The following is an 18,517-nucleotide window of genomic DNA, read 5'->3' as shown; positions in this document are numbered from 1 at the left end:
TACGGCTTTAAAAATAAATGAGTGAGGGATCCGGTGGCAAAGCAGCAGGTTAAGCACACGTGTCGCGAAGTGCAAAGACCAGCTTCAGGATCCCTTCAGGCCCCCGGCTCCCCACCTGCAAGGGAATTGCTTCACAGGCGGTGAAGCAGGTCTGCAGGCGTCTATCTTACCCCTTTCTCTGTCTCCCCCTCCACTCTCCATTTCTTTCTGTCCTACCCAACAACGACAACATCAACAACAATAACTACAACAACAATGAAACAAGGGCAACGAAAGGGAAAATAAATCATAAAAAATTAAAAATAAATGAATGAATGAATGAATGAATGAATAAAGTGACCCAGGTCAGTCTAGTAGCTCACTTGGATAGCACACTGCTCTGCCATGTGCAAAGCCCAGGTTCAGGGCTGTGGTCTCTCATTCTCTGGTACTGACGCTTGGTCTCTGTCTCTAAAATAAATAAGTATATAAATTTAAAAAATTAAATAAGAAGAATGATTGGGGTGGGGGTGTGTTATCCCCACTGCCTGCCCAGGCTTTTTCAGCAATAGCACTTTTTAAAAATTTATCTTTATTTATTTATTGGATAGAGACAGAAATCAAGAGGGAAGGGAAAGATAGAGAGGAAGAGAGACAGAGTCACCTGCAGCCCTGCTTCACTACTTGAGAAACTTTCCCCCTACAGGTGGGGACCAGGGGCTTGAACCCAGGTCCTTGTGGATTGTAACATGTGCGCTCAACCAGGTGCATCACCACCCAGCCCCCAGTAATAACACTGTTGAAGGGCTGGATTTTGTGGGAGCTGAGTGGCCCTCGTGGCAGCAACCCCAGCCAGCAGCCCCCACTCCATGTGACACCCGGGGGAGCTGCTCAAGACACCTCCACCACCCCACTTCCTGCTGGGCCCACAGGCTCCCTCAGCCAGGGCTGCGCTTCCTGTCTCAGGGTCTCAGGGCTGAGGTGAACACCCCCTCACAGAGGAGGCAGCCAGAGGCTGGGGTGCTCTGCACAGCACGCTGAAGCCCCCAACACCCCCCTGTACCTGCACCTCTGCACCCCAACCCCACTCCCCCAAATCAGTGTGAGCTGGGTCATCCAAGGCTCCAGGGTAGGGGACCCTGTGACTGCCAGGCCAGCCCTGCACTTATCTCCCTACATGATGTCTGCAGGGCAGCCACTGGGGACAGAGAGAGACAAAGATAGAGAGAGAGGGAGGGGGGGTGGGAGCAGGAGGAAGGGAGGGGGTAGAGTGAGGGGGAGAGAGGGTAGGTGGCATTGGGTGGTGGCACACTCAGTTAGTTAAGTGCACATATTACCAAGCACAAGGACCAGGGTTTGAACCCCTGCTTCCCACCTGCAGGGTGTCTGCTTCAAGAGCTGTGAAGCAGGTTTGCAGGTGTCTTATCTTTCTCTCCCGCGCTCTCTCTTCCTCCTGTCTCAGTTTCTCTCTGTTCTATCCAATGAAATGGAAAAAATGTCCACCTGGAGCAGGGGATTTGTAGTGCCAGCACCAAGCCCCAAAGATAACCCTGGAGGCAGAGGCGGGGGGGGGGGGGGGTGCGGGGGGTTGGGGAGAGGAAGAAGGGGAGGCAGAGGGAGAAGGAGAGGGAGAGGGGAGGCAGAGGCAGAGGGAGAGGGGGAGGGGAGGGGAGAGGGGGTGGCAGGAGGAGAAGGAGAGGGAGAGGGGGAGGCAGAGGGAGAGGGAGAGGGGGAAGGGGAGGGGAGAGGGGGAGAGGAAAAGGGGAAGCAGAGACAGAGGGAGAAGGGAAGGCAGAGGGAGAGGGAGAGGAGGATGGGAGAGGGGTTGGCAGGGGAGGGGGGAGGGGGGAGGGGGAGGCGGAGGCAGAGGGAGAGAGGCCAGGCGGTGACACACCTGGTTGAGTGCACATGTTACGATGTGCAAGGATCCAGGTTCAAACACCGGGCCCCCACCTGCAGGGAGAAAGCTTCATGAGTGGTGAAGCAGGGCTGCAGGTGTCTCCTCCTTTTTCCTTCTCTATCTCCCTTTCCCTCTGGACCTCTCTGTGTCTTTATCTGATAAATAAAATAATAATAAAAAAAATATTCATTGAGAGAGAGAGAAAGAAGGAAGCTGAGAGAGAGGGAGGGGGGACCTGTTATGTAAGAGATTGGCGGGGTGGAATTCCTGGGTCTGAGCTTGCCAACAGGACCCCTGATCCCAACTGTCCTTCGAGGAGAGCTGGGGGTGGGGGGGGTGGGAGGGGGTCAGGTGCTTCTCACACACCTGGCAGGTATGGGGAGTGGTCTCCTGGACCAGGGGGTCTTGGGCTGAGCAGGGTGGTGGCAAGGTTGTGGAGGCCAGGAGAACTGGCTGGGTCCTGGGTCAGACTCAGGCCTTAGCCTCTGCATGTCCCTGTCTGGCCTCTGTGGCTGCCTGAGCCCCTGGCCTCTGCCTCCTCTTACTGCACCCCTGCCCCCAGTGTGTCACCTGCTGAGAACTGCACACTTATGTAGTTTCCCAAGGAAGCTTCTCCCCCTGGGAGCAGCCCCCACCCCAGAGTAGCCAGGAGAACAGCTTGGCAGCAACCCGCCCTCTCCCCCACCCCCCCAGGCTGGGAATCTCCACCAACCAGGACCCTAGATTGATTCTGTCTCAGGGATTTTATTTTCTTTTGCTTAGTTGATGTCACAGCCCCAGAGAACAGGAGCATCCTGGGCTGGGGTGCGCACAGGGACCCCTGGGAAACCAAAGGTGCCTTAGGCTGTGGGGTGCCCGCAGGTGGCAGGACTCTGACAGAGAGAGCTCTCTGCCTGCAGAGCTCAGGGTGCACAAAGCTGTCAACCCCAGGGGCTCCCTGCGACAAAGCTCCAGCCAGCCCCAAGCCCCCCACTGTTGGAATGAATCACGAAACACCCGCCCCACAGTGTGGGGGCAGCTGTGACTCAGAGAGCCAGCTGCAGGCCAGGAGGAGCCACAGGAAGACCCTGGCTTAGGGCACATGTGTGTGAGTGTGTGGCCTCTCTGTGGCTGGGGTTTAGAGGAAGAGGTCAGGGGCAGTGGAGGCAGCATGGTGGTCATGCAAAAAGATCTTCAAGTCTGAGGCTCCAAAGTCCCAGGTTCAATCCCCTGCATCACTGTAAGCCAGAGCTGAGCAGTGCTCAGAGATGTGGAGGAGAAGGCGGAGGAGAAGGAGGAGGAGGAGGAGGAGGAGGAGGAGGAGGAGGAGGAGGAGGAGGAGCCTAGAATAGATACTAAACATCTCTCAGCTGTGAAGGGTGGGCCAGCTTGTAGGGGGAATAGTGTTTTGGAAGCAGCAAATTGAAATAAGGGCTTTAGCCTGGGTGTAGTCTGAATTTTTCTGATAGATTCATCTGACTTTTATAAGCAGGACAAGAGGACGAGGAAAACAGCAAGGACAACAAAAGGGAATAAATGAATAAATAATTTTAAAAAGAGAGAGAGCGCACGAAGGAGAGCCGGGTGGTGGCACACTCAGTAGAGTACACAAGGACTCAGGTTCAAGCCCCTGGTCCCCATCTACAAGGGGAAAGTTTCACCAATTGTGCGTCTAGTGCCTTAGCCACTGTGCCACCTCCTGGACCACAAGTTTCACCAGTTGTGAAGCAGTGCTGCAGGTATCTCTCTGTCTGTTTGTCTCTCTCTCCCTACTCAGTTTCTCTCTGTCTCTATAAAAGAAAATTAATGGAATGAACATAAAAGGGACTTCCAGATGCGGTGGGTATGTAGTGCATACCCCAGTGATAAATCTGTTGGCAATAAAATAAAAATATTTTTTTTTAAAAAAAGCAAGAGCTGGAAGTAGTCGCACCCAGGAAATCACCCTACCGTGCACAGGCCCTTGGGTTCGAGCTGTGACACCACACAGGAGCACATGGACAGCACTGGGCGAATGGAGGGGGTTGGAGTATTGCTGTGGTGTCTCTTTTCTCTTTCAAAAGAAATAGTGAAAAATCAGGGTGTCGTGCATGTGCAAAGCTCTGGATTCATTCCCCAGAGCCATGTAAGAAAGAAAAAAGAAGGAACTTAGAAGAAGATACCCACTGGGCTGGCCTGGCCAGCTGCCCATGAGTTGGGGAAACTGAGGCACACTCTTGAGCTGCACTGCAGCTGAGCTTGCAAGCCTCCTGCCCGTCTCCTGGTGGGCATTGTGCAGATGGACAGGGGCAGGGCCGCTGGAGGCAGCTAGGTGCCTGGGCCTGAGCACTGGGTACGTTCCCCTCTGCTGTGTCCTGGCCTGGGGGTCCCCAGACGCCCCCACAGAGGGTGTGACCTTCTTTAAGTCACAGATTTCTTCCTGGAGGCCACAGGCTCTGGGCCTCACAGTGAGCCCCTAGTGCTGGCAGCAAGTTCCTCTTGATCCCCTGGCCACAAAACCTGTGCCCTGTGCTTCCTTCAGGAGGGGCCCTGGGCCACGTCCCAGGGGGCTGCCAGCTCTGTGCTCACCCCTCCCCACCACCACCCCTGCAGGGTCTGAGTGCCTGGATGAGCCTGAAGGGCTGGAGCCCCCAGGGAAGCTTAGGGAGTTCTGTAGTCTTCCCTCCGGTCCCATTTCTGGGACCAGGCTTCGAGAGCCCAAGGGGGCAGGGGGGATGCGCTGGAAGGTCTTGAATCACCCAGGGAAAACAGCCGGGGTTCCCAGAACAGATGAGAGGTGAGAGGGGCACTAGAATCTTCCAAGGTTGTTTTGCTTTGTTTTGGTTTAAAATTTGTTAATGCGCGGGAGTCAGGCGGTAGCGCAGCGGGTTAAGCGCAGGTGGCGCAAAGCACAAGGACCGGCATAAGAATCCTGGTTCAAGGCCCCGGCTCCCCACCTGTGACAGGGGAGTCACTTCAAAAGTGGTGAAGCAGGTCTTCAGGTGTCTGTCTTTCTCTCCCCCCTCTCTGTCTTCCCTTCCTCTCTCCATTTGTCTCTGTCCTATCCAACAACGATAGTAATAACAACAACAATAATAACTATAATAAAACAAGGGCAACAAAAGGGAATAAATCAATAAATAAAAATTTAAGAAAAGAATAAAATTTGTTATTGTGTATGTTACGAGGGGCCAGAACCCTGCTTGGATCTGGCATGAGGTAGTGCCAGGCACGGAACCTGGGTCCTCAGGGGCAGGACCTGTGTGCTCACTGGCTGGACTGGCTCCCTGACCTGGGGCCTCACTGGGAGCCCAGTGTCACATCAGTCAGTGGGGTGGCCTGGGGGTCATCTGGAAAACCTGCTCGGTGCTTTTCCCCTTTATAGAAGGGGTCCACAGACCCTGGACTCCAGGGGCTCAGCCCCAGGATCTCCTCAAAAGTAACAACAGGGCCACAGAGACAGCATAATGGTTATACAGAAAGATTCTAGCTTGAGGTTCTGAAATCACAGGTTCAGTCCCCAGTACCACCATAAGTCAGAACTGAGCAGGTCTCTGGTCTTTCCCTCAGTGTATCTGTCTCATTAAAATAAAATAAAGTGAATAAAATATCTTTATTAGTAATGTAATATTGGTTTACAGAATTACAAGATAACAAGGGTACATATAACTCCACACCATTCCCACCACCACTAAAATAAAATAAAATGAATAAAATAGGGGCCAGGAGTTGGCCCATCTGGTTGAGTGCATATGATACAGTGCACAAGGACCTGGGTTCAAGTCCCCAGTCCCCATCTGCAGGAGGAGCTTCATGAGTGATGAAGCAGGGCTGCAGGTGTCTCTCTGTCTCTCTTCCTCTCTATGTCCCCCCTCTCAATTTATGACTGTTTCTATCCAATAAAGATAATAAAATTTAAAAGATATTTATTTAAAAAAATAAATGAAGAAAAGTAAATAGAGGGGCCAGGTGGTAGTGCACCTGGTTGAGTGCACAATTATAGTGCACAGGACCCAGGTTCAAGACCCTGGTCCCCACCTGCAGGACAGAAGCTTCATGAGCAGTGAAACAGTGTTGCAAGCGTCTCTATCTCTTTCTACTCTCCCCTTCTCTCTTTCTCTCCTCCTCTCAATTTCTCTGTCTCTCGCTAAAATAAATAATGTTTTTAAGAAGGAATTTGAAATTAAAAATAAATAAGTAGATCTTTTTTAAATTGAAAGAATGATTTCAGAAACAATAGGTTGTGAGTGTGTTTGCTTGTGTGAACTTAGCTTGAACAGTTTTTTGAGAGAGAGAGTGAGAGAGAGAGAGAGAGTGTGTGTGTGTGTGTGTGTGTGTGTGTGTGTGTGTGTGTGTGCGTGTGTGACCTTTATCAGAATTTCAGGAGTGCCATGACCCCAGAGAGCATCAGCCCCTGGCCTAACTCCTCCCCCGTGTGTTTCCCACCCCTCCCCAGGCAGAGAGCAGCGACGTGCCCAAAGACCCCCCGGTCACCTCCAAGACCCCGTCCATGGCCCAGGACTCGGGCCCCTCCGAGCTGGTGCCCAACGGCGACTTGGAGAAGCAGCGGAAAGAGCCCCAGCCGGAAGAGGGGAGTCCTGCTGGGGGGCAGAAGGCCGGGGCCCCAGCCGAGGGAGAGGGTGCAGCGGAGACCCCGCCGGAAGCTTCCAGAGCAGTGGAGAACGGCTGCTGCACCCCCAAGGATGGCCGAGGCACCTCCCAGGAAGAGGGTGAGTCCTGAGCACGTCGAGGAATTGGCGGGGTCCTCCCCCCGCAGCCGGGGGTAGAGACAGACGTGGGGGCTCCCGGGAGCCCAGGCTGGCACGGAGCGCACCCCTGCTTGCCAAGGCCGGCTGCGGGCTGCTAGCTGCCGGCAGCCCGCTTCATTTGGCCCACCGAGTGTTTGCAACGTTGAGAAGCTTGGCTGCCAGTATTTAGAAATCCATAAAGTCTGGCATGTGGGCTTCTCATGGAGGAAAGATTCCCAGAGTGGCTGGATCTGGGACAGAGTGTATGTAGCAAGGCCGTGGTCATGGGAGGGGCAGCCCTACAGGCTGCTCACTCTTCCCACAAGCCCCTTGTGTCTTCTAGGGGCCACTGTGTCTGCACTCCCTGGTCTGGGCTGCCTGCCTACCCCTAGGCAGATGCCTCTAGTTGCCCCGGCTGTGGCAGAGTGGGGGTGCAGGGTGGGAGGTGGCCAGCCCAAGCCTCTTCTGGGGACACTCTTCCCTAGAAAGTTTCCCTTTCAGGTGACACCAGTGGGACCTGGGGCCAAGTGAGCTGTAAACGTGTCAGTTACGAGGCTCCACTTGGCAGTTTGCACACTGCCCCCACCTGCTCTGGGGCCTGCCTGCCGGGTGTGCATAGGCACCCCGCTTCCAGTCCCTTTGGACTGACTGGCTATCAACCTGCCTTCACTGCCTTTCAAAGCCTGGATGCAAACACAGTATTCATGCCAAAGAGAGCATCTCTGGAAAAGACATTCTCCAAGATTTAATTACTCGAGACAGAGAGAGGGAGAGAGAGAGAGAGAGTCCACATCCCTGAAGCTTCCTCCAATGCTGTGGGAACTAGACTTGAACCTGGGTCGTGTACATGGCAAAGACTGCACTATCCAAGTGAGCTATTTCCCTGGCTCCCAAATTGCTTATTAAAAACCTATCTTTCGGGGAGTCGGGAGGTAGCGCAGTGGGTTAAGCTCAGGTGGCGCAAAGCACAAGGACTGGCATAAGGATCCCGGTTTGAGCCCCAGCTCCCCACCTACAGGGGAGTCGCTTCACAAGCAGTGAAGCAGGTCTACAGGTGTCTCTCTTTCTCTTCCCCTCTCTGTCTTCCCCTCCTCTCTCCATTCCTCTCTGTCCTTTCCAACAACAACATCAATAACAACAGCAACAATAACAACAATAAGGACAACAAAAGGAAATAAATACATATTTAAAAAAATATATATATATATATATTTTAAAAAACCTATCTTTCCTGGGCTGGGGAGGTAGCACAATGGCTATGCAAAAAAGAGTTTTATGCCTGAAGCACTGAAGGTTCGACCCCTAGCACCACCATCAGCCAAAGCTGAGCAGGGCTCTGGGAAACACAAACAAACAAACTTTTCTCTCCTGTATTATCACCCAGCATTTCTGAGGCCACCAAGCACTTTGCGGGGAAGTGTACACTCACAGTGGTTTGACTGACTCCTCCAAATTCGCGGCTCCAAAAGGCATCTTTTTCTCTTTGGTGATGGGGAAAAGTGGGGGCCCTTGGTAGGGGTCACTTGCTGAGGTCCCCAGGGCAGAAGGGACATCCCCAGGACCTGGGACACACCCTGTCTGGTCCCTGGCTTCCCATGTGTGTTCTTCCTCTGTCATTGCTCTTCTGCAAGAAGCGCTCAGGCCCCAGATCCCTCCACTGGGGGGGGGGGGGGTTGTTCTCGGGATCAAGAGGTGTGACTAGGAAGAGAACAAGGAGAGGGCACTGTCCCTCCTCCTGAGGGGCAGGTGTGTAAGCACAATACCTGGGCACCTGACAGTCCTGCCCCCCACCTGTCCTGTGGGGGGAAGCTGGGGGTCCCCACTGTCTGCCGCCAGGTCAGCCAATCCTGTGAATGCTGGCAGAGCCTCCAAGCCAAGGCAGCCTCAGTCAGTCTGTGGGGGTTCATTACACACCCAGGCCGCCTGTATCAAGAGTGGGGGGGGGGACCCTCAGGAACAGAAAGCCTGATATTCTTGCCCTCCAGACCTCATCGCCAGCTGGGGACACAGGCTCCAGTGAGAAAAACACACTAGCATGTGTGCTTCCAGGGAGCCAGCCGAAAGGAGCACGTGAGGCTCTGAGGCTCTGGGTTCAATCTCCTGGCACCAGCATATGCCAGAGCTGGGCAGTGTTTTGGTTAAATAAATTTTTAAAAAATAAGTCTTTTGGGGGAGTTGGGCGGTAGCCCAGCGGGTTAAGCGCAGGTGGCGCGAAGAGTAAGGACCAGCGTAAGGACCCTGGTTCGAGCCCCCGGCTCCCCACCTGCAGGGGAGTTGCTTCACAGGTGGTGAAGCAGGTCTGCAGGTGTCTATCTTTCTCTCCCCCCTCTGTCTTCCCCTCCTCTCTCCATTTCTCTCTGTCCTATCTAACAACAATGACATCAATAACAACAACAATAACTACAACAACAATGAAAAACAACAAGGGCCACAAAAGGGAAAATAAATAAATAAATAAATATGAAAAATAATTTTAAAAAATAAAAAAGTCTTTTTTAAAAGATTTTAAAACTTAATTTAATTTGATATAACAGAGAGAAATTGAGAGGCAAAGGGGCTAGAGAGACAGACACCTGCAGTATTGTTTCACTGCTTTGTAAAGCTTCCTCTCTGCAGGTAGGAAGCAGGGGATTGAACCCAGGTCTTTGTGCATGCTAACATGTGCACTTAACCGGGTCTGCCAGCTCCTGGTCCCTGAAAAAAAGTCTTCAAGTTTGTTTATTTGAGAAGACAGAAATTAAGAGGGCAAGGGGGAGATATACAAGGGGAGAGACAGAGAGACACCTGCAGCCCTGTTTCACTGCTCTTGAAGCTTTCCCCTATAGGTGGGGACCGGAGGCTTGAACCTGGGTCCTTGTGCATAGTCATGGGTGTCCAACCAATTGCATCACCCCACCCCCTGCCAAAACGGTTGTTCTGTAAGTGTGCTTCTACACAGAGACAAGTTCTCATGAGGGAATCAGCCTGCCTCTGGAAGAAGAGTTCACGCGGGCTGCTCTGAACTTGAAGGAAGGGAGGGGGTGCAGGGTAGAGAGACCTCCAGAAGCCCACCCAACTGGAGTGGAGGAGGGTGGGGATGAGGGACAGATGAGCAGGCCTCCAGGTGCCTTCGCTGTGGAATTTGGAAGCTCACTGTGCCATCTGGCTCCTGGAAGGGGCTGGGTGGAGGGGGGACTGGGGTCCTGTCACAGGGAGCAGGGGTCCTTGAGGGGCAAAGTGACAGCAGAGATGGAGGGCAGAGGAGGTCTTGTGGTGATCCTGGGCCCGAACTCTGGTCCTTATGCATGGTAGCATGTGGACCATGCATAAGGACCACCTGCTGGACCCCAAGATTTTATTACTTATGAGAGAGGATTTCACCTGAGACAGAGATGACAGAAAAAGAGGCAGTAGAGCATTTCTTTGGCATGTGCAGTGCCAGGCACTGAACTGGGAACCTCTGGCTCGCAGATCCAGTGCTCGGCCAGCTGAGCCAACGCCCCAGCCTGACACTGGCTGACTGATTGCTAAGTGGCCTACAGCCTGCCTGGTCCCCGTGGCCCAATGGTGGTGGAGCACACATGCTACCATATCCAATGACCTGCAGAGGGGAAAATAACAACAACAACAACAACAATAATCGTAAACTGAAGGAAGAGAAAGGGGTGCAGGGTAGAGAGACCTCCTGGGTGGACAGAAACCCACCCGACTGGAGAGTGAGAAGCTCCCCTCTGTCTGTCTCCATTCTCCTTCCAGCCACCTGAGGAAGACTCTTCACCCCCATCCCCCAGGTGGGGGGACTGAAGGTTCAGAGATGTGAAGTCACACATCGCAAATTACCCAGTTCATGAAAGAAGGGGTTGGGGTCAGCTCCTGAATTAGGATAATGGCTGCTCCCACACCCCCAGGCAAGCCCTGCCTGGCCTCCTGTTTGAATTCATTGTCTAGGGAACTTGGGGGGCCCTGGGCTGAGTGGGGAAGCACTTCCGCACCCTGCCCCACCCCACCCAGCCCTGGGGACCTGAGTTGCCCTGGGTCTCCATCCAGCCTGCCAGGCCACCCTGGAAGGCACAGCAGCCTGGCCTGCTTGTGGCGGGTCTGAGCCAGAGCAGACCGTCAGCGGTGAGCTGGCAGCAGCTGACCCCCGCAACAAGTGATGACTAGCACACAGCCCAGCGGGTGTGTGTGTGTGTGTGTGTGTGTGTGTGTGTGTGTGAGAGAGAGAGAGAGAGAGAGAGTGTGTGTGAGTGTGTGTGTGAGTGAGTGTGTGTGTGTGAGTGTGTGAGCATGTGTGTGAGTGTGTGTGAGCGTGTGTGTGAGTGTGTGTGTGTGAGTGTGTGAGCATGTGTGTGTGTGAGCGTGTGTGTGTGAGTGTGTGTGCGAGTGTGTATGTGAGTGTGTGTGTGAGTGTGTGTGTGAGTGTATGTATGTGTGAGTGTATGTGTGTGTGAGTGTGTGAGTGTGTGTGAATGTGTGTGTGTGAGTGAGTGTGTGTGTGTGTGACTGTGTGTGTGGTTGTATGTTTGTGTGAGTGTGTGTGAATGTGTGAGTGTGTGTGAATGTGTGAGTGTGTGTGAGTGTGTGTGTCTGAGAGTGTGTGAGTGTATGTGTGTGTGAGTGTGTGTGTGTGTGAGAGTGTGTGTGAGTGTGTGTGTGTGTGGGTGTATGTTTGTGTGAGTGTGTGTGAGTGTGAGTGAGTGTGTGTGAGTGTGTGTGTGAGTGTGTGTGTGAGTGTGTGTGTTTGTGAGTCTGAGTGTGTGTGAGTGAGTTGTTTGTGAGAGTGTGTGTGTATGTGTGTGTGTGTGAGTGTGTGTTAGTGTATGTGTATGTGAGTGTGTGTGTGTGAGTGTGTGTTTGAGTGTGTGTGTGAGTGAGTGTGTGTGTGAGACAGTGTGTGAGTGAGTTGTGTGTGTGAGTGTATGTGTGTGGGGGGGTGTATGTTTGTGTGTGTGAGTGTGTGTGAGTGTGTGTGTGTGTGAGTGTGTTTGAGTGTGTGTGAGTGTGTGTGAGTGAGTGTGAGTGTGTGTGTGAGTGTGTGTGTATGTGTGTGTGTGTGAGTGTGTGTTAGTGTATGTGTATGTGAGTGTGTGTGTGAGTGTGTGTTTGAGTGTGTGTGTGAGTGAGTGTGTGTGTGACTGTGTGTGTGTGGGTGTATGTTTGTGTGAGTGTGTGTGTGTGAGTGTGTATGTGAGAGAGTGTGTGTGTGTGAGTATATGTGTGAGTGTGTGTGTGAGACAGTGTGTGAGTGAGTTGTGTGTGTGAGTGTATGTGTGTGTGGGGGGGTGTATGTTTGTGTGAGTGTGTGAGTGTGTGTGAGTGTGAGTGTGTGTGAGTGAGTGTGAGTGTGTGTGTGAGTGTGTGTGTGAGTGTGAGTGTGTGAATGTGAGTGTGTGTGTGAGAGTGTGTTTGAGTGTGTGTGTGAGTGTGTGTGAGTGTGAGTGAGTGTGTGTGAGTGTGTGTGTGTGTGTTTGAGTGTGTGTGAGTGTGTGTGTGAGTGTGTGTGTGTATGTGTGTGTGTGAGTGTGTGTGAGTGTATGTGAGTGTGTGTGTGAGTGTGTGTGTGTGAGTGTGCGTGTAAGAGAGAGAGAGAGGTATACACACACACACACACACACACACACACACACACACACACACACACACGGCCTTCCAAGTGGGCATGTGCAGAGCCTGCCAGAGAAAAAAATTCCAGAAAGATGGTTGGAAACTTGCCTCAGGAAAAGCAGTTCTGTCTGGGGGAACATGGGGAAAGGGAGGAGGAGGTGGGGGTGCAGATGGGAGAGAGAGAACATCAAGGCTGGATAACCATAAAGTGAGCTGGCCTGAGGTCAAGAGCCCTGAAAGCTGACCTTAGGAGCCCAGGGGGTGGCAGAGTGGTTAGAGCACTGGGCTCTCATGTGTGAGGTCCCAAGTTCGAATCCCAACATCATCTGCGCCAGAGTGAGGCTTTTGTTGTCCTTGTCCTCCTCCTCCTCCTCCTTCTTTTCTCTCTCTTTTTGAAGAGGAAAAGAAAGGAAAGGTCATCTCAGCTAGCTAGCTCTGCAGCCCCCCCCTCAGCCTTGCTTTTCTCATTCTGGTGAAAAGAGGACTCCTCCGAAAGTCAGAGGACATGGAGCGAAGGCTTCACCCCAAAGAACACCTCCTCCTCCCCTATCTCCATCCTGTTCCGAGGGTGGGTGCCACCTTCTAGCAGCCCAGAAACTTGCAAACCAAAAAAAAAAAAAAAAAAGTGCGACCTCCTAGCCTGCCTGCCTCAGGAGGGGAAGTCCGGAATAAGGAGGGAGAGCCCCCCATGTAGGAGACAGGAGAACAAGTTAGGGGCAGCTGTGGTGAATGAGACAGTGTCAAGGAAGTGTGTGTATGGGGGGTCCTGTGAGACACAGCCTTTAAAAGGCCCCCACTGGCGACCCCCCACTCCGCCTGACTTCACCTCCATTGTAGTATCACCCTATGTCTCTCTGCTCATCAGCCCCCTCTCTCTAAGTTTTGGTACCAACTTCCCTCTCTCCCAGTACTGGAGAGGGGTGTCTCTGTAGCCCAGAACTGACCCCCTCCCTGGGGACATGCGCAGAGAAGACCCTCAGGGCCTCTTGGTGAGAAATAGAGAGAGACAGTCTCTGGGGCTGAGGACTGAGAGACGGTCCTGGGACCTCACTTCTCCCTCAGTCCCCGACAGCAATCCAGTGGTGGCTTTTTCTGCTTTGGGCTCTCTGCCCCCCCACCACCACGCACTCTTGCCTTACCCACACACAGAGTGACCACAAACCAGCCTCAGTGTGACTGTCCCATCCTGCTCAGGTCTCCTGGCCTCTGGAGAAGGAGGGCTTTGGGGGTCCCTATCCCTCCCCCAGAGAGAATAGAAGCTGGGGGGCCAGGTGTTGGCACTCCCGGTTAAGTGCCCAGGTTCAAGCCCCTGGTTCCCACCTGCAGGGGGGAAGCTTCATGAATGGTGAAGCAGGGCTGCAGGTGTCTCTCTGCCTCTCTCCCTCTCTCCCTCCTCCTTTCCTTTCAATTTCTGTCTCTATCCAATAATAAATAAATAAATATATTAAAAAGAGGGAGAGGGAGAGAGAGGGGGAGAGGATAGAAACTCAGGGAGACACCTCTGAGCCCACACTGGCCTGGGGAGGGGGGCAGGTGAATGACGCCCCAAGGACAGATGAGGACATGGCTGGGGCATCTGTCTGCTTTGGGGAGCAGGTCCCTTCCTGGAACCTGGGCCTGGCAGAGCTGTGCAGAGAAGCTGGAAGGACTTGGGGTGCTGCCTGGGCACAGGGGAGCCAGGGCAGTTTACTGCACACCCACTACATATCCAGCCCGGCTCTGTGCTCCTGACCTTCGCTGGCCTCACAGTTCTAGAACCTTCACCTGCTTTGATTCAGCAAGAAGCAGACAGGGAGAGACCATGGGGGCCCTGGAGTGCAGGACCTGGGCTGGGAGGGGCAGGGAGTGGGGCACAGCACAGGTGCAGATACAGGACAGCACCCTCCAGGGGTCTCTAGTTTCTGGGTGCAGGAATGGGCCACAGTGTCTGGCTCCTGGGCCTTGCGCCCCTCTGCCCTCTCCCAGGGCAGCTTCCCTGCAGCCCAGAAACATGAGCAGAAGCTTCCTGGTGGGCTGTGGGTCTCAGGTGGGTGGGTGGGTAGGGCATTCTCTTGTTGGGAGGAGTTGAGGGACTGGGGCAGGTTCTGGGGGCTGAGACAGAGCCCCTCACCCTCACCCTCACCCCAGACCCCAGTCCCAGGTCCCTGTGGACCTCAGCTGTGATTCAGGGACCTCACACCTGGTGGGACCTGGAGTTACCACATGCACCCCTGAGAGCCATGACTGCCCGTGGACAGCCCCTCTTCTCCCCTCCCCACAGGCAAAGAACAGAAGGAGACCAGCATCGAGGCCATGAAAATGGAGGCAAGTTTGTGAAGCCTGTGGCTTCTAGGAGGGAGGAAAGGAGGGAGGGAGGGAGGGAGAGAAAGAGGGAAGGAGAGAGGGAGAGAAAGAGAAAGGGAGGGAGAGAGGGAGAAAGGGAGGGAGAGAAGGAGGGAGGGAGAGAAGGAGAGAGGGAGTGAGGGAGAGAAGGAGAAAGGGAGAGAGGGAGTGAGGGAGAGAAGGAGAAAGGGAGAGAGGGAGTGAGGGAGAGAAGGAGGGGGAAGAGGAGGGAGGGAGAGAGGGAAGGAAGGAGAAAGGGAGAGAGGGAGGGAAGGAGAGAAAGAGGGAGGGAGGGAGCATCCCCCTCTGCCCTGTGGTGAGGGTGGCTGTGTGCCTAGGGGTCCTGCTTGGGGGTGTGTGTGAGGGTAGGGATGACCCCAGCAGCTCACCAGCTGCCCCCTCCCAGGACCAGCCCCCCCCTTTCCTGCACTATGGCTCCCACCTGTCCCCAGATTGGGGGGGTTCTCCCAGCCATCTCAGGGGTGCCCCCAGCTCCATCTTCCTGTTGGAGGTGCATGGCTCAGTTCCCCTTCCTGGAGGAAGCATTCCCCACAGTGGCCCAGTCCTCACATCTGTCTGTCTGTCTCTCTGTCCTAGGGCTCCCGTGGCCGGCTGCGGGGTGGCCTGGGCTGGGAGTCCAGCCTGCGCCAACGCCCCATGCCGAGGCTCACCTTCCAGGCGGGGGACCCCTACTACATCAGCAAGCGCAAACGGGATGAGTGGCTGGCACGCTGGAAGAGGGAGGTGAGGCTCCAGGGCCAGCCATGCTACTGGTAATGATAATACCCTCCTCAGACAGCACCCGGGTCACTGTCAGTCTTTCAGAGAAGTCTGTGCAGGTGTTGGTGCTGGGCACTGGTGTGTGTGTGTGGGGGGGTATGTGCACCTCAGCCCTAATGGCGTTGGCAATGTGCTGGGGCTGAGGGGCAGAAAGCCAGGAAACGGGTGTGAGAGAGAATCTATCGGGTACCTGTGGTGTGAAGGTGGATGTGGCCAGGGAAGGCTTCTTGGAGGAGGTGGTATTTTAGTTGAACACAAACACTGGCTTTGTGAGGAGTTGGGTCTGAGTGAAGTGAACCAGAGAAGGGGGTGGTGGGTGAGCAGGGGTCTGATGGGAAAGATTCTTGTGTTCTTTGGAGATGGAATATTGAGTGTGCTGCTTCTGAGGACATCTATCCAGCCCCCAGCCCCTGGGCCTCTACATTTTATTAAAAAATAAGAAAGGGGGGCTGGGCGGTGGTGGCAGCAGGTTAAGTGCACATGGCGCGAAGCTCCATGTGGACCAGCATAAGGATCCCGGTTCCCCACCTTCACGGGGGTGGCTTTATGGGTGGTGAAGCAGGTCTGCAGGTGTCTGTCTTTCTCCTTCTGTCTTCTCCATCTTTCTGGATTTCTCTCTACTCTATCCAACAACAGTAACAGCAATGGCAACAATAACAATAACAACTACAATGTGGGAAAAATGGCCTCCAGGAGCAGTGGATTTGTAGTACAGGCACCAAGCCCCAGCAATAACCCTGGAGGCAAAAAAAAAATTGAATTTGATTTAATTTAATAAAAATATTGAAATTATTTATTATTTGGGCTGTTGTTATTATTATTTTACCAGGGTACTGCTCAGCTCAGGTTTATGGTAATGGCGGGGATTGAACCTAAAACCTTCAGTGCCTCTGGCATGAAAGTTTATTGCAACACTGAAGCGATTTCCGCCCCAGGCCTTTACATTTTAACCCTTTGTTATGCGCGGCATCAGGTTTCCCTCTCATTGCCTCAAGCCAAACATTTAGACCTTGCTGACTTGGCGGGGGTGGAGGGGGGGGGAGAGTCTGCTGAAAGTCTACAGCTCCAGTTCCGGAACCTCGCTTCTTTGGCTCCTCTGAGGGAGGAGTTTTGGAAGCCTCCTTTTAGTTGCAATTAATAGTAATGATGAAGAAGTCCCCCCCTCCCCAGCTTTTGGAAAACCAGAGATAACAGGTGCATTTCCTTTGTGCTCAGTTAAGCAAGGGGGAGGCTTGTGACTGTGGAAGCCCCACCCCCACCCCTAAGCTCAAGCCCTTAGTCTCCTGGGCTGCAGACAGCTGGGCTTGGAGTTCTGGTCTGGCAAGGCCGTGCCCTGTAACCTCTCCTCGTCTTCGGCTGTTCTAGCCCAGCACCTCCCAGGGCCTGGCAAAGGGGGTGGGCACAGGGGAGGGGGAGTGCTTCACCCCAGAGGAGGGCAAGGTCCTTGCTTCTCTGCCAAATCCTGATAGATAGGCAGCACGTGACCAGAGGGAGCCCAGCGGTAGCTCCAGAAGGGACCCCTGGAACTAGCCTGGCCAAGGGGTGCTTCAGGCAGGGGGTGGGGGGTGGGCAAGGATGCCGATGTGATGTTGATTGGCTGATGGGCGGTCTTAGGGCTCAGGAATTTCTACACCTCACGCCCCTTCTGAAGCTTCCAAAGCCAGATTATAGTGTGAGGTCTCCAGCCCCAGCTCCAGACAGAAAGGGGGAGACTCAGGAGGGCTGCTGCACAGCCCCAATAAAAGGGGGAGATGACAAGTGTCATCCTGTTGCCCCTGCCTTGGAAGGAGGCCATGTGCCTTGAGGCTGAGTCCAGATGTTGACTTGCTCTCTGGGCCTCTGCATGTGACCCTCCCTTGTCCTCATTAAGACATCAGCACTTGCCAGTTCCCTTTCTCCTTCTTTCTTTCCTTCTTTCTTTCCTTCCTTCCTTCCTTCCTTCCTTTGCCAGTTCCCTTTCTCCTTCTTTCTTTCTTTCTTTCTTTCTTTCTTTCTTTCTTTCTTTCCTTCCTTCCTTCCTTCCTTCCTTCCTTCCTTCCTTCCTTCCTCCCTCCCTCCCTTCCTTCCTCTCATAGAAGAGTTTTTCTTTAAAGATTTTTAATTTTATTTATCTGTTTGCCACCAGGGTTATCTTGGCCTCAGTATCTACACCGACACCACCACTCCTGGCAGCCATTTTCTTTCTCTTCAAGAGAAAGAAATAGGCGGCGGGGGTAGACAGCATAATGGTTGTGCAAAGAGACTCTCATGCCTGAGGCTCCAAAATCCCAAATTTAATCCCCTGCACCACCATAAGCCAGAGTTGAGCAGTACTCTGGTTAAAAAAAAAAAAAATGAAAAAGAAAGAAAGAAAGAAAGAAAGAAAGAAAGAAAGAAAGAGAGGGAGAGAGGGGCTATAGAGAAGACAGGGACACCAGCAGCACTGCTCCACCATTCTGAAACTTTCCCAGCACCCCCAAACACACACACACACACATACACACGCGCGCGCGCACACACACACACACACACACACACACAGGGACCCAGGGTTTGCACTTGAGTCCTCTACCAAGTACACACCACCCAGCCCTTAAAGTTTTTTTGTTTTTGTTTTTTTTTAAGATAGAGGTAGAGGGGCAGCGGGTAAGTGATGGTGTAGCAGGTTCAGTGCACATAGTATGAAGTGCAAGGACCCATGAAAGGATCTGGGTTCAAACCTCCAGCTCCCCACCTGCGGGGGGGGGGGATGCTACACAAGGGAAGACATTTCATGAGTGGTGAAGCAGATCTGCAATTGTCTTTCTCTCTGTCTCCCCCTCCTCTCTCAATTTCTGTCTGTGTCTATCCAAAAAAAAAAAAAAAAAAGGAAAAAAAGATGGCCACCTGGAGCAGTGGATCATAGTACAGGCACTGAGCTCCAGCAATAACCCAAAAAAAAAAAAAAAAAAAGACATAGGGTGACAGAAAGGGAAAGAAACCACAACACTGAGGGAGTCAGGCGGTAGCGCAGCGGGTTAAACGCACGTGGCGCAAAGCGCAAAGCCCAGCTTAAGGATCCCGGTTCAAGCCTCCAGCTCCTCACCTGCAGGCACTTCACAGGCAGTGAAGCAAGTCTACAGGTGTCTATCTTTCTCTCCCCCTCTCTGTCTTCCCCTCCTCTATTCATTTCTCTCGAAAGAAAGAAAGAAAGAAAGAAAGAAAGAAAGAAAGAAAGAGAGAAAGAGAGAAAGAAACCACAGCACTGAAGCTTCCTCAGTGCAATGGG

At 53.2% G+C, this 18,517-nt stretch overlaps 1 protein-coding gene across 5 annotated transcripts in view; it reads left to right on the top strand.

The window, feature by feature from the left end:
• The window catches only part of DNMT3A (DNA methyltransferase 3 alpha), a 113,528-nt gene that overhangs the window by 53,583 nt on the left and 41,428 nt on the right, over positions 1 to 18,517 (top strand). For 4 of the 5 annotated variants that reach the window (XM_060186679.1, XM_060186682.1, XM_060186678.1 and 1 more), the window contains 3 exons: positions 6,294 to 6,567; positions 14,429 to 14,472; positions 15,088 to 15,234. In XM_060186679.1, the coding sequence (XP_060042662.1) occupies positions 6,294 to 6,567; positions 14,429 to 14,472; positions 15,088 to 15,234 (465 nt within the window). Of the gene's footprint in view, positions 1 to 6,293; positions 6,568 to 14,428; positions 14,473 to 15,087; positions 15,264 to 18,517 lie in introns of those variants that run through there. The other variant, XM_060186683.1, reaches the window with a different exon arrangement.

Source organism: Erinaceus europaeus, chromosome 3 (assembly GCF_950295315.1).
Source record: "Erinaceus europaeus chromosome 3, mEriEur2.1, whole genome shotgun sequence".
Classification (NCBI taxonomy): Eukaryota; Metazoa; Chordata; class Mammalia; order Eulipotyphla; family Erinaceidae; genus Erinaceus; species Erinaceus europaeus.
Note: the sequence above shows the minus strand (reverse complement) of the source record. Positions and strands in the feature narration are given on the sequence as shown.